Source organism: Amblyraja radiata, chromosome 18 (assembly GCF_010909765.2).
Source record: "Amblyraja radiata isolate CabotCenter1 chromosome 18, sAmbRad1.1.pri, whole genome shotgun sequence".
NCBI lineage: Eukaryota > Metazoa > Chordata > Chondrichthyes > Rajiformes > Rajidae > Amblyraja > Amblyraja radiata.
Window position 1 is genome coordinate 42083109 of NC_045973.1, and position 15668 is coordinate 42098776.

Below are 15668 nucleotides of genomic sequence, written 5' to 3' on the forward strand. Positions count from 1 at the left end.
CCTTATTTCATTTGTTGGCAATAATCACATACATTAGGAAGATAACATCATTGCACTATAGGAGCACGGACTGGTTTCAGCTTATACCAATAACTAGTTTGCATAATCCCCACTATTTGTCTACAGTGAATGGTCTGACTATTGGATCATGTTAGCAGAAGTGTGAGGAATAAAAGGACTTTGTTCTCTCCTCTTTGTAAGTTGTGAACTTACCACCCATGGCTTGTCGCAGAAGTTGTAGATGGATTCTAGTGAATTCACACTTGGTAGACTTCCATACTGAAGTCCTATAATAATATTACGGAAATCTTCATTCTCTGCCATGCTGTATGGATGTTGTCGCACAATGATAAAGTCAGGCTTGAAAGATCTGTTGATTAAAGCAAAAACCAATGTGAAAGCAATCTACTAACATACAATGATTTTCCCTTAAAAATAACATAGAGTCATAGAGTCATACAGTGTGGAAACAGGCCCTTCGGCCCAACTCGGCCAACAATGTCCCAGCTACCCTAGTCTCTCTTGCCTGCGCTTGGTCCATAACCCTCCAAACCTATCCTATCCATGTACCCATCCAACTGTTTCTTAAACGATGGGATAGTCCCAGCCTCAAATACCTCCTCTGGCAGCTTGTTCCATACACCCACCACCCTTTGTGTGAAAAAGTTACCCCTCGGATTCCTATTAAATCTTTTCCCCTTCACCTAAAACCCATGTCCTTTGGTCTTCAATTCCCCTACTCTCGGTAAAAGACTGTGCATCTACCCGATCTATTCCTCTCATGATTTTGTATACCTCTATAAGATCACCCCTCATCCTCCTGCGCTCCATGGAATAGAGACCCAGCCTACATAACCTCTCCCTATAGCTCACACCCTCTAGTCCTGGCAACATCATTGTAAGTCTTTTCTGAACCCTTTCAAGCTTGACAATATCTTTCCTAAAACATGGTGCCCAGAACTGAACACAATATTCTAAATGCGGTCTCTCCAACGTCTTGCAACAAGCGAGATCAATTGAGAACCCTCCCACAGCCTTATTATCCCCAATCAGTCCAGCTAACTCTCTGTGTAGGAAGGAACAGCTTACACCGAAGACAGACACAAAATGCTGAGGTAACTCAGTGGGACAGGCAGCATCTCTGGAGAGAAGGAATGGGTGACGATTCGGACCTGGGGTCTATCTTCAGCTAAGTAATTGGCCAGTAATACACAGATTTAATGGAAAAGGCTGGGAATATTTCATCTATATATTAGATCACCATTCTCCACAGAATGGGACAAGTGGGAATCTGGAAGAAAATGTCTGTCTGCTCTTTACCTTGTTTGCGGTACTGTTGCAAATAATGGCTGAGCTGAGCTGAGTGAACGGGCTGAGGAGAGCATTCATTGATTCAAATAGAGGGGTATATATATCACTTTAACATTTATCGTAAACTCAATGCTCCTGTGGAAAAAAGGAACTAGGCTCAAACCATACTCTTCTGCAATTCATCTTGGTTGAAATGAAAGTTTCTAAGTTAAGAAGAAGGCTGTAGATTTAATGGGTTCGACTGTAATCGATCCGTGCGTGCTTATCCTATCATCTTTAATTGTACCCTCTGTAGAATCTGGTCTGATAATGGCATCTCGCAATAATTCATCAAAGAACAACCCTTGGCTTAATGATGCATCATTACCTTGTTGATTGAAGACAAATGTCAAGCACAGCATGTCATATTAATGCATGCGCACAATCCTCTTGAGGGAAATGTCACACAACACACAAATACATGCTAATGAGAAGACAGATTTTCTCAGCAAGGTAACAAAAACACCATAAGAAGTTCAAGACATGCATTTCAATAAAACGAGTACCAGAATAGAAACCTAGATAAATAGTCAATACTTTAGCAAGCCAATTTTATTTGAAAATGTCCATGCAACATTGTAGAAGTTTAGATTGGAAGAGATGATTTTGTTCCCACAAAAGGTTGTGAAAAATATAAATTTGATGCAGAGAAATGTTTATTCTCTGTGAAGATTCAAGTTTATTTGAATGAAGTCATTGTGAGTTCACCAATTTGTTAGCATTGACTGAGCAGCACAGTTACAAAAGGAGACCAAAGAGTGAATCACACGTCCTCACATACTGTATGTCATATCACTGCATTTAAAAGCTTAAGAGATAACTCTGCAGGACACAGGACGCAGGGCGGCATGGTAGAGTTGCTGCCTCATGTCACTTGCAGCGCTGTAGACCTGGGTTCGATCCCGACTACGGGTGCTGTCTGTACAGTGTATGTTTGTTCTCGCCGTGACCACGTGGGTTTTAACCGAGATCTTCGGTTTTCTCCCACACTCCAAAGACGTACAGGTTTGTAGGTTAAATTGTCCCTAGTGTGTGTAGGATAGTGTTAGTGTGCGGGGACCGCTGGTCGGTGCGGACCTGGTGGGCTGAAGAGCCTGCTTCCATGCTGTATCTCTGAAACTACAATTACAATGAAAATTAAAGCTATAATCGGATTGCATGGCACCACATTTTTGTACGTTATGCAACTCAGTTTCGTATATATGAAAAAAATCAATCCCAAGAGAAAATCAGGGAATAGCTATAAATGCCACATATCTGGACATGGAGAACTAAATAGAATCATAGTCATAGAGTCTTACACGGTGGAAACAGGCATTTCAGCACAACCTACCCACACCAGCCAACATGTCCAATCTACACTAGTCCCACCTGCCCGCATTTGGTCCATATCCCTCTAAACCTGTCCTATCCATGCACCTTTCTTAAACATTGCAATAATACCGGCCTCAACAACCTTGCTCCATACACCTACCAGCCTTTGCGTGAAAAGGTTACCCCTCAGGTTCTTGTTAAATCTTTCTCCCCTCACCTTAAACCTATGTCCTCTGGTTCTCAATTCTCCTCCTCTGGGCAAGTGACTCTGTGCGCCTACCCGATCCATTCCTCTCATGATTTTGTACACCTCTATAAGATCATCCCTCATCCTCCTGTGCTCCAAGGAATAGAGTCCCAGCCTACTCAACCTCTCCCTATAGCTCAGGCCCTCAAATCCAGGCAACATCCTCATAAATCTTCTCTGCACCCGTTCCAGCTTGACAACATCTTTCTTATAACGTGGTGCCCAGTACTGAGCACAATACTCTAAATGCAGCCTCACCAACGTCTTGTACAACTGCAACATGACCTCCCAACTCAATGCTCTGACTGATGAAAGCCAATGTGCCAAAGGCCTTTCTGACCACCCTATCTACCTTTCAATGAACTATGTACCTGGACTCGTAGATCCCTCTGCTCTACAACACTCCCTAGAGCCCCACCGTTCACTGTGTAGAGTCTGCCCATGTTAGTGCTTCCAAAAGCAACACATCACGTATCTCTGTATTAAAATCCATCAACCATTCCTCAGCCCACCTGCCAAACCGAGCAAGATCCTGCTGCAATTCTTGACAACCATCTTCACTATCTACAATACTGTGGTGCGTAGGTCCCGAAATGAAAGCAAGAAGCCAGGTATTTCGGGAGGCACCTTTATTTATGTCCTTCCAGGTTGTAGGGAAGTCCACGAGAGAAAGGTGGCACCCTAACCCTTGCCTTTAAACCCTCTGGTTAAGGGCCGCCTCTGGACTGAACCATTCCTGTGCCGAGGGGTTTGACAGTATGGATGGCCCGACCCTTGGGAGCCGCCACAGGACCCCCCCAGAACCCGAGGCACGAAACGCTCTGGCTAGCGCACGGCCCAGCCGGACCGCGTGCGGAAGTCAGCCGATCGTGGGGCTGGCGGAGGCATAGGTGGAGGGACAGGTCGAGGGATAGGTCGAGGGACCGGCGGGAGGACAGGTGGAGTGACAGGCGGAGGGAGCCGTGAAGGGAGCGCCCTCGAGGCCAAGGTTGGGCAACCAGCCCAATGGCTGGTCAATGTCCAGATGTGCCGGCTTCAACCGGTCAATCGACACGGCTTCCGGCCGGCCCCCCATGTCCAGCACAAAGGTCGTCTGACCGTGTTCCAGCACCCGGAACGGGCCCTCGTACGGCCTCTGGAGTGGCGTCCGGTGGGCATCACGGTGCAGGAAAACGTAGGGGCAGTCCCGGAGGGCTGATGGCACGTGCGGGCGAAATGTCCCATGGTGGGACGTCGGGACGGGTGCGAACCTGCCAACTCGCTCGCAAAGGCGCTTTAAGGTGGATGAGGGCGTTCCTTGCTGCCCTGGCGCCGACGGCACGAACTCCCCGGGCACCGTGAGTGGTGACCCGTACACGAGCTCCGCCGATGATGAGGCCAAGTCCTCTTTAGGAGCAGTCTGGATGCCCAACATGACCCACGGCAACTCGTCCATCCAGTCCGGGCCGGAGAGTCGCGCCTTCAGCGCTGCCTTGAGCTGCCGGTGGAACCTCTCCACCAGTTTGTTAGCTTGCGGGTGATAAGCCGTGGTGTGGTGCAGCTGCACCCCGAGCAAGCGAGCCATGGCCGACCACAGCTCAGAGGTGAACTGTGGCCCCCGGTCTGAGGAGATGTGCGCCGGCACCCGAAAGCGAGCAATCCAGTGCGCGGACAACGAACGAAGCCGTTGACGTGTCGGCCAAGGGTATGGCCTCCGGCCACCGCGTGAAGCGCTCCACCATCGTGAGGAGGTGGATGATGCCCCGGGATGGCGGAAGAGGCCCCACAATGTCCACGTGGAGATGGTCGAATCGCCGGTGAGGTAGACCGAACTCCCGGAGGGGCGCCCGGACAAGGCGCTGGATCTTCGCCATCTGGCACAGAATGCAGGTGCGAGCCCAGTGGCCAACCTGCTTGCGTGGACCGTGCCACATGAAACGAGCGGCCACTAGTGCCGTCGTCGCCCGGATTGATGGGTGAGACAGCCCGTGGATAACCTCGAAAACCCTCCAGCGCCAGGTGGAAGGGACGATGGAGCGCGGCTGACCGGACGACACATCGCACAGGATCGTCGCCCCTCCAGGACCGAGAGGGACATCCTCGAGGCGAAGGCCGGAGATGGCAGAATCTCACCGTCCGTGAGCTGCGCCTCCGCCAGGGCAGAATAGTCAATTCCGGGCGCCAGCTCGAACACGGCGTCGATAGCGGGGCGGGACAATGCGTCGGCCACCCGGTTCTCTTTCCCCTCGATGTAGCAGATGGATGTGGTGTATTCAGAAATGTAGGCCAATTGCCGCTGCTGTCGTGCGGACCAGGGGTCAGAAACCTTTGCCAGGGCGAAAGTGAGGCAGAATCTGTGCTCTGTGTAGGCGGTGAACGGGCAGCCCTCCAAGAAGTAACGGAAGTGGCGCACTGCCAGGTACAGAGCCAGGAGCTCGCGATTGAATGAGCTGTATTTGGTCTGAGCGCGGTTGAGGTATTTCTCGGTGGTCAGGGGGGCTGCGAGGAAGTCTGTGACCTCTTCAACCATGTCCTGGTCGAGGGCCCCCACCAGGTAATAGAAACGGGTGGCATCGACTGTGATGCCCCGCAGGTTGAATTGGGCCTCCGCCTGCTGAAACCAGATGTGCGGCCGGGTGGTCCAGAAGGTTGGCAATTTAACAGAGACCACGTCCAGAGACAGGGCCGGGTCGGCCTGTGAGGTGGTAGGACGGGCGGTTTTCTCCATCATGACGACAATGGACCGTCGGGGTCACCAATGTGGTGCGTAGGTCCCGAAATGAAAGCGAGGAGCCAGGTATTTCGGGAGGCACCATTATTCATGTCCTTCCAGGTTGTATGGAAGTCCTCGAGAGAAAGATCCTTGCCTTTAAACCCTCTGGTTAAGGGCCGCCTCTGGACTGAACCATTCCCGTGCCGAGGGGTTTGACAGTTAGGATGGCCCGACCCATGGGAGCCGCCACAATACCACCCACTTATGTGTCATCTGCGAACTTTCTAAAGGTGCCTTGTACATTCTTATCCAAATCATTGATATGGATGACAAACACCAATGGGCCCAGCATGCACATGACCCGACCCCTGAGGCACAGCACAAGTTACAGGCCTCCAGTCTGAAAAAACAACCTCCCACCATCACTCTCTGCTTCCTTCCATGAAACCAATTTTCTATCCAAATGTACATAGTGTACATTGTGTACATAGTGTGCATAGTACACTAGTGTTCAAGTTCAAGTTCAAGTGAGTTTATTGTCATGTGTCCCTGTATAGGACAATGAAATTCTTGCTTTGCTTCAGCACACAGAACATTTACTACAAAACAGATAAGTGTGTCCATATACCATAATATAAATATATACACATGAATAAATAAACTGATAAAGTGCAAATAACAGAAAATGGGTTATTAATAATCAGAGTTTTGTCCACCAGGTTTAATAGCCTGATGGCTGTGGGGAAGTAGCTATTCCTGAACCTGGTTGTTGCAGTCTTCAGGCTCCTGTACCTTCTACCTGAAGATAGCAGGGAGATGAGTGTGTGGCCAGGATGGTGTGGGTCTTTGATGATACTGCCAGCCTTTTTGAGGCAGCGACTGCGATAAATCCTCTCGATGGAAGGAAGGTCAGAGCCGATGATGGACTGGGCAGTGTTTACTACTTTTTGTAGTCTTTTCCTCTCCAGGGCGCTCAAATTGCCGAACCAAGCCACGATGCAACTGTTCAGCATGCTCTCTACTGTGCACCTGTAGAAGTTAGAGAGAGTCCTCCTTGACAAACCGACTCTCCGTAATCTTCTCAGGAAGTAGAGGCGCTGATGAGCTTTCTTGATAATTGCATTAGTGTTCTCGGACCAGGAGAGATCTTCAGAGATGTGCACGCCCAGGAATTTGAAGCTCTTGACCCTTTCAACCATCGACCCGTTGATATAAATGGGGCTGTGGGTCCCCCTCCTACTCCTTCCAAAGTCCACAATCAGTTCCTTGGTTTTGCTGGTGTTGAGGGCCAGGTCATTGCGCTGGCACCATATGGACAGTTGCTCGATCTCTCTTCTATACTCTGACTCATCCCCATCAGTGATACGCCCCACAACAGTGGTGTCATCAGCGAACTTGATGATGGGGTTCGCACTGTGACTGGCTACGCAGTCATGAGTATAGAGTGAGTACAGCAGGGGTTATCGAGGCTGACACATTTCCACCAATACGAACAGACTGTGGTCCGTGAATGAGGAAGTCGAGGATCCAATTGCAGAGGGATGCGCAGAGACCCAGTTCTGCGAGTTTGGTAACCAGCTTGGAGGGGATGATTGTGTTAAATGCCGAGCTGTAATCGATGAATAACAGCTTGACATATGAGTTTTTGTTGTCCAAGTGGTCCAGAGCAGAGTGGAGGGCCAGAGAGATCGCATCCACCATTGATCTGTTGTGGCGGTAAGCGAACTGCAGTGGGTCCAGGTTTTTGTCGAGGTAGGAGTTGATTTGCTCCATGATCAACCTCTCAAAGCACTTCATCACCACCGGCGTTAGCGCCACTGGTCGCTAGTGATTGAGGCACGTCACCTTACTCTTCTTGGGCACTGCCCTAATTGATGCCCTTTTAAAGCAGGTGGGGACCTCAGACCTCAGAAGTGAGAGGTTGGAAATGTCCGTAAAAACTCCAGCCAGTTGGTCCGCACAGGCTTTTAGAACACGACCGGGTATACCATCAGGTCCAGGTGCTTTTCGGGGTTTCACCCCTCTGAAGGATTTCCTGACGTCGGCCCCTGTGACTGAGACTGAAATGCCATCACAGCGAATGGGGGGTCGGGAAGGCACATCAGTATTCTCCCTATCAAAGCGTGCGTAAAACGCATTGAGCTCGTCAAGGAGTGATGTTTCGCCGACATTCGAGCTGCGCCTTGTAGGAGGTGATTGCATTCAGGCCCTGCCACAGCTGCCGAACATCCTCCAGTTTGGAGCAGAAGTCCCTTTTGGCCTTTTTGATGGCCTTACCAAGGTCGTATCTGGACATCATGTAGGCCACTGTGTCATCGGAAGTGAATGCCCTGTGTCTGGACTTCAGAAGAGTGCGGATCTCAAAGTTCATCCAAGGTTTTTGATTGGGAAACACTCGGAAGGTTTTTGTAGGGAAGCAGTCCTCCACACATTTCTTTACGAAGTCTGTAACGACTGTGGCATATTCGTTCAAGTCCGTTGCCGAGTCCTTGAACATTGCCCAGTCTACAGACTCCAAACAGTCCTGGAGTTGTTCCTCTGCCCCCCCCCCCCCCCCCCCCCCCCTCCGACCAGCTCTGTACTGTCCTCACCTCTGGGGGTGCGCTCTTCAATTGCTGCCTGTAGGCAGGAAGAAGCAGCACCGTGGTATGGTCGGATTTACCGAAGTGAGGGCGAGGGATAGAACGATAGGCATTCTTGATGGTGGTGTAGCAGTGGTCGAGGGTGTTAGGTCCTCTGGTGCAGCAGGAGACATGTTGGTGGAAGTTAGGGAGTGATTTCTTTCGGTTTGCTTTATTGAAGTCCCCAGCAATGGTGGTAAATGCAGCTCCTCCAGTGCCAGACGGACGTCTGCCTGGGGTGGGATGTAGACCGCGGTCAGGATAACGGAGGTGAATTCTCTCGGGAGGTAGAAGGGACGGCACTTCACCGCCAGATGTTTCAGGTGTGGAGAGCAGGAGTTGGACAGGACTGCCACGTCGGAACACCACGCAGAGTTGACCATGAGGCAGACGCCCCCTCCTCTCCCTTTCCCAGATGCCAGGGTACGGTCCATGCGGTGGATGGAGAACCCTTCAGGCTGGACCGCTGAGTCTGGGGAGCTGGGGGTGAGTCATGTCTCTGTGAAACAGAACACAGAGCATTTCCTCAGCTCCCTTTGATAAAGCAGCCTCGCCCTTAAGTTTGTCCACTTTGTTTTCAAGGGACTGTACGTTGGCCAGTAGGATAGCAGGGAGAGGGGGCCGAAGTCCCCTGCGCTTCATTCTGACCTGAAGTCCTGCCCATCGGATGGAGGCTTCCCCTTTGTTTCCAGGTACTGTGCTTGCTGTACCTGCTGTTTCTGCGGACCTGCGCTGGAACGGGGATTCCCTCACAGACGGCAGCTGTCTTAAGTTGTCTTCAATTGTCGCCGACAGGGTCGTACCTTGTAGGTTGTCATAGGTGTGGTCGTATGTGGACGTCCTAATGGGTCACTGGTTGGCGGTAATTTGCCGTAGCTTGACGTCGACTAGATGGTAGACTTGGCGTAGGGGGGGGGTCCAATCGCTGTTTTTTTCGGCAACCTGCCACGACTATGACAGTCGCCGGTAGTTGCCGAAAACATCGCCTAAGTGGGACAGGCCCATGAGATACAGTGTGGAAACAGGCCCTTCGGCCCAACTTGCCTACACCGGCTCGCTTCAGCAATCACATGTAATATCCTTCTAATGAAGGACAGAGTTACTTGATGCCTATACTATGGATCCTGCGTATAAAAATGCATCACTAGAACCTTTAAGGATGTATCAAATATGAATCTGCATATGCTGAGAATTTGAGAGGATGGGTGATGGAGGAGAAATGATATTTTTCACCTAACGATTCCAACACCGGCACAGTGCTGTTTTCTAGTCCTGTACTTTCCTAAAGAAACAAAACACCATATTGTTGAAGTTTCCCAGTTATTAAAAACAGCCGAGAGTAAACACTGCAGGCAGTCCATGGTTAGAACATTCCATCATTAAGTGCTAAGTAAAATTAAACATGACAAAACTGGTTATTGGCATATTTTCATTTGTAGTAAAAGGCTCAAGTAGAAAAATGATCTGGAAAGCGCCTTAAAGGGTGCTCTTTTAAATCAGTGACGAGGAACGTCTTTAGTCAGAGGATAGTTAATCTGTGGAACTCATTGCCACAGAGGGCTGTGCAGGCCGTCAAGAAGATATTTTGAAGGCAGAGATAGTTCTTGATTGGAACGGGTGTCAAGGGTAATGGGGAGAAGGCAGGAAAATGGGATTAGGAGGCAAAGATCAGCCATGATTGAATGGCCGAGTAGACTTGATACAATACAATAACATTTATTTGAGGTTCAAACAGAATTTGGTTTCTGCAGCCATACAAGGAAAAAAGAACCAAGACACACTCCAACACAATGAAGAACCAAGACACAACACAATTTACACGAACATCCATCACAGTGAATCTCCTCCTCACTGTGATGGAAGGCAACGTCTTATCTCTCCCCTGTAATGGACAGAATGACCTAATTCTATAACTTGTGAACATGAAATATTAGCCCGATTTGCATAAATGAGCTTATTTTTTGCATAACCAATAAAACAAACAACACTACTGCAACAGCAGATAGACACAAAATGCTGGAGTAACTCAGTGGGACAGGCAACATCTCTGGAGAGAAGGAAGAACATTTTGTGTCTATCTTTGGTTTAAACCAGCATCTGCAGTTCCTTCCTGCATAATACTACTGCAACATTCAACTCAACAGTTGCATGAGAAAAGCAAAAGTGTTGTGGAGAAAAAGATTCTTTTCATATGAATTTTAAATTAAAAAAAACCTCTAGTCCTAGACTCTCCCACTAGTGGAAACATCCTCTCCCCTCTACTCTATGCAAGCCTTTCACTATTATGTATGTTTCAATGAAGTTCCCCAACCTGCCCAACCTGCTGTGTGTTTTTGCAGCATTTTCAGTTTTTTATATTACATAAAAGATAACAAGGGCACTGGCAACTTCAGTTCAGTATAGTTTATTGTCACGTGTGTCGAGTCACAGTGAAAAGCTTTTTGTCGCGTGCTAACCAGCCAGCGGAAAGACAATGCATGATAACAATCGAGCCATTCCCAGTGTATAGATACATGATAAAAGGGGATAACGTTTAGTGCAAGGTAAAGCCAGTAAAGTCTGATCAAATGTACTTAGAACAATTGGACAAATTTGTGAGCATTTGTTTTTTCAGAGCAACACTTGGACAACACAAATTAATATAGAAAAGTTTCTCAATCAAAGAAAATTTGAAACACTTCCAAAAGATTGTAAAATGAGCAATCTCTATTAAATTTATAATGGTTGAATACATAAGAAGAGACACTGAATTCTGATTCACTCACTTTCTTGGCATTTCAAGGACAATAAATAACGACATGGTCTTTCCTGAATAATCTCAGTTGCCGCAAATGGCTCATTTGTTCAAGCATCCAAGCCGGTTGCTTTAAATGGGCATTTGATTGGGGCCTGAGTGGGGAAACTGCTCCACCATCTAGGAGTATTGTGAGCAATTTTGGGCCCTCTATCTGAGGAAGGATGTGCTGGCACCGGAGAGGGTCCAGAGGAGTCATGGCGGCACAGTGGTAGATGCTGCCTGAAGCCCCTGTCCCACTTTCACGACCTAATTGGCGACCTCGGCCGAGTTTGCCCTTGACTCATACTTGCAGCATGGTCGCCACAAGGTCGTAGGAGGTCTTCGTAACTCTTCCTCATGCTCGTGAGTGGTCGCCGTGTACTCCGGCCTCAAGTAGGTTGCCAGACTGATAAAAAATATCCACGAGTTAAAAAAAAGGTCGGCATGGAAAAAATTGATACTTTTTACTCGTAGGTAGGTCGTAGGTAGGTCGTGATGGTAGTCGTAGGTAGTCTTAGGTCGGTAACTGGCCCGAGAAAAAAAAATGCAAACATGACATAATTTGATCATGTGATCACTTGCCACTTGTAGCTAGTCGTAGTTGGTCTTAGGTGTGGAAGACTGATGTCGAGGGAGGTCGTAGGAGATTGTAGACATAGTCGTAGGAGGTCGTAGGAGTTCTTTTACTTCACGAGCCAACACGACCTTGACATATTTTGCAACTCGTCTAGGGTCTTCTAAACCCGTGGATTAGGTCGTTCAAGGTGGGATAGGCCCTTCACAGTAGATTCAGCGCCGGAGACCCGGGTTCGATCCCGAATACGTGTGCTGTCTGTATGGAGTTTGTACGTTCTCCCCGTGGATTTTCTCCGAGATCTTTTGTTTCCTCCCACAATCCAAAGACGTACAAGTTTGTTGGTTAATTGGCTTGGTAATGGTAAACATTGTCCCTAGTGGGTGTAGGATAGTGATAATGTGCGTGGATCGCTGGTCGGTGCAGACCCGGTGGGCCGAACGGCCTGTTTCCGTGCTGTATCTCTAATCTAAACTAGAAGGAGGCTTACAAGAATGATCCCATGAATGAGTGGGTTAACATACAATGAGCGTTTGACGGCAGTGGGCCTGTACTCGCTGGAGTTTAGAAGGATGAGGGGCAACCTTATTCAAACGTACCGAATAGTGAAAGGCTTGGACAGAATGGATGTGGAGAGGATGTTTCCACCAGTGGGAGAGTCTAAGACTAGAGGTCATAGCCCCAGAAAGAAGGCACATTCCTTTAGGAAGGAGATGAGGTGGAATTTATTTTATCAGAGGGTGGTGAATCTGTGGAATTCATTGCCACAGAAGGCTGTGGAGGCCGTCAATGTATATTTTAAGGCGGAGATTAACAGGTTCTTGATTAATATGGGTGTCAGGGGTTATGGGGAGAAGGCAGGAGAACGCGGTTGAAAACCAGAACAATGAGCAAAATCATCTCCAATCTGCAACTGGTGGGGAATGTTATCTGTCACCTCCACACTCCTGGTGTTTCACTCCTGGAGTACACCATGTGTGGATTTAACTCCTGGTGCCCTCAATTTAGTTTAACAACAAAACATTGATTTAAGTTAACCTATTTATTTTTCATCCTAACAGTCAAAATGTATCCAATTTTCAATTGTTAAAGCTTATACTGCAGTTAAAGATGCTGATAGATTGAATATTTACTTGGTTATAGAGTCATAGAGTGATACAGCGTGGAAACAGGCCCTTCAGCCCAACCTACCCACACCGGCCAACATGTCCCACCTACACTAGTCCCACCTGCCTGCCTTTGGTCCACATCCATCCAAACCTGTCCTATCCATGTACCTGTCTAACTGTTTCTGTTGCCGTACATGGCAGCCTCTCCCACAGTCTGTCTCGTCTTTTTCTTCTGTTACTGTTTGGGCCTGTGTTTACTTGTATGTTAATAGTGCACGTTTAGTTTTTGTATTATGAGGGGTTGGGGGTATCTCTTTTCTCGACGGAGATGATACTTTTTCATCGTATCTCCGTCTGCACTGTGGCTTTAACATCGTGGAGCTGGCGGTCCCTTTGTTAGGGATCGACTGCGGGAGCTCCATCCGCAGGCGCTTCGACCGCCCCGGTCGCGGGAGCTTCGATCTCCGTGACTGCGGAGGTTTTGATTGCCCCGACTGCGGGAGAAAATGAGGAAAGAAGGTATAAGTTATTTGCCTTCCATCACAGTGGGGAATGTGAGGTTGCTGCAAAAACAAAATGGACGTGCTCCCTGCGCTGGTGGACTCGGAGGGAGTGCCGTGAGTGCAGTGATCTTGGTGTTTTGCGGGGACATGACTCCATGAGGACATCCTGGAGTTTAGTGCGAGAGTGGGCGGCTTTCTGACTGTTCGGGCAGATAGGGACTGCAGAGAGAGTGACAGCGGTCGGCTCAACTCTGGTCACATCACAGTGAAGGAGCGTGTGTGGGGCCCGGACATTGAACTGATGGCTGTCGGTCTCCACTTATGCTGTGTGTCCTGGGGATTCTCACACGCCATTGTGGTGGCTGTTTAAGTCTATGTTTGATTTTTATGTGGTTATGTATCTTGTTGCTTTTTTGTATGACTGTTGGCAAATCAAATTCCTTGTATGTTTACATACTTGCCTAATAAATAAATTACAATCACAATTACAATTACAATTAAATGTTGGGATAGTCCCTGTCTCAATTACCTCCTCTGGCAGACCATTCAATACACCCCCCACCCTTTGTGTGAAAAAGTTACCCCTCGGATTCCTATTAAATCTTTTCCCCTTCAACTTAAAACTATGTCCCCTGGTCCTCGATTCACCTACTCTTGGCAAGAGACTCTGTGCATCTACCCAATCTATTCCTCAATGGGTAGAACATTATCTTATATTTTCTACAGTCAACTCAGTCTGTAGATGTATCAGATATACTTGAGAAGCTTAACGCTGCCAGCACCTTGGGCTAAGTGGACAATACATACGTGGGTAATGACGAAGTACTGGCAGCTACAGTATCTTGTTTAACGTTGGTTCTGTAATGAATTGTAAGGCATTGTTGTGATTCTGCCCAAGCAAGCATACATAAAACCTACATTTAAAAACCAGAACCTAACTGACTGAGTCAGGTAAACTAACATTGGTGATAGATACAATAAGAAATAATATTGGGATAGGCTGCAGTAGAGTATGGAACATAATGGCAGAAACTAAGCAAAGATATGCAAGGACATCTGAAATAACAAAGAAATAAAGAAAATACTCGCCAACTTACTTTTTTCGCATATCTTTCATTCATTTGTTCTATATCTCTCTATATCACCATCTATTCCTTTACCCTGACGCTCAGTCTGAAGACGAGTCTTGCCCCGAAACGCCACCCATTCCTTGTCTCCAGAGATCTCGCCTGTCCCGCTGAGTTACTCCAGCATTTTGTGTCTATTGTTAAATATTTCAGGTTTGAAAGCTTTGGCAGAGTTGGAGGATATTACCAACGAACACCAAATATGGAACAAAATGAAAGAAACTGGATAAAGAGACATAAGAATATTAATAGCTGAGTCTCACGTTGCGAGTTGACACAAGAGGTACCCCGAGTTAAAACTCGTGGTAATAACGTAGATTAACATACGGAACTCGTGGACGCAACTTAGAGACTCGTGGCGCTAACGGCAGGTACTCGTGAAACTTGTCAACTCTTGCAAAAAATCAAACATGTTTAAAATTTTCCACGAGTCAATTTTACTCATGTGGTTAAGAATTGAAACATTTTAACTCGATGTAAGAACGTAGTGACGTTTACCTTAGTGTATCGTGAGTCTACCGTGGGAACTCTTTAACTCAGCGGGCAGGCAGCAGCAGATTGTCGCTCCCTTCAGTTTCCCAGCGACAATCACCTGCCATAATGCGAGAGAGATCATGCACTGTTGTAGGTCTCCTTTGCACGTCGGTGTTTCTGTCTTTCTCCACTCATTGTTGGCCCTATCTGTCACCACCCCCACCTACACCCCTCTGCTTCCCAGACATGTGTGTGACCCCTTCCCTCCCCTCTCCAGCTCCCCGCCCATTACACCGGCGCGGGGGCTTTGCACTGTCTTCACGTCGGCGATGCCAGCAGGTCAGTGCCAGTCGCTCCGGGGCAGTCGCTCCCTTCAGTTTCCCAGGGGGTCGGGACGGGACTGGAGTTGGGAGGGAAAGGTGGGGGGGGGGGGGGATGGGTGGGTTAGGTGAGCAGTAGAGTGGGGTTGTTTGCAGTTGCAGAGGGAGGGGGCAAGGGTGGTACAGTTCCCAGTCTCAGCTCCAGTCCAGGGGGGTGGCCGGAGACGTCAGGACCAATGGACACCGAACCCCAAGCCCACCAGCTCGGGCTGTGGGCGAACTGCCACTTGTCACCATAGCGGCCCATCGGGGAGCCGGTTCCTCTGGAGTTGGAGCGGGGCTGGGCTGGAGTTGTTGTTGGCTGTGGGTCTCTGGGTTCTGCAAACTGCAAACAACCCCACTCTACTGCTCACCTAACCCACCCCACCCCCCCCCCCCCCCGAGCTGGTGGGCTTGGGGTTCGGTGTCCGTTGGTCCTGACGTCTCCGGCCACCCCCCTGGACTGGAGCTGAGACTGGGAACTGTACCACCCTTGCCCCCTCCCTCTGCAACTGCAAACAA

At 48.5% G+C, this 15668-nt stretch overlaps 1 protein-coding gene across 1 annotated transcript in view; it reads right to left on the bottom strand.

The window, feature by feature from the left end:
* syn2 (synapsin II) overlaps positions 1-15668 on the bottom strand; it is a 424737-nt gene that overhangs the window by 157184 nt on the left and 251885 nt on the right. Inside the window, exon 4 of the mRNA XM_033037240.1 lies at positions 214-370. Coding sequence (XP_032893131.1) covers positions 214-370 — 157 coding nt within the window. The remainder of the gene's footprint in view (positions 1-213; positions 371-15668) is intronic.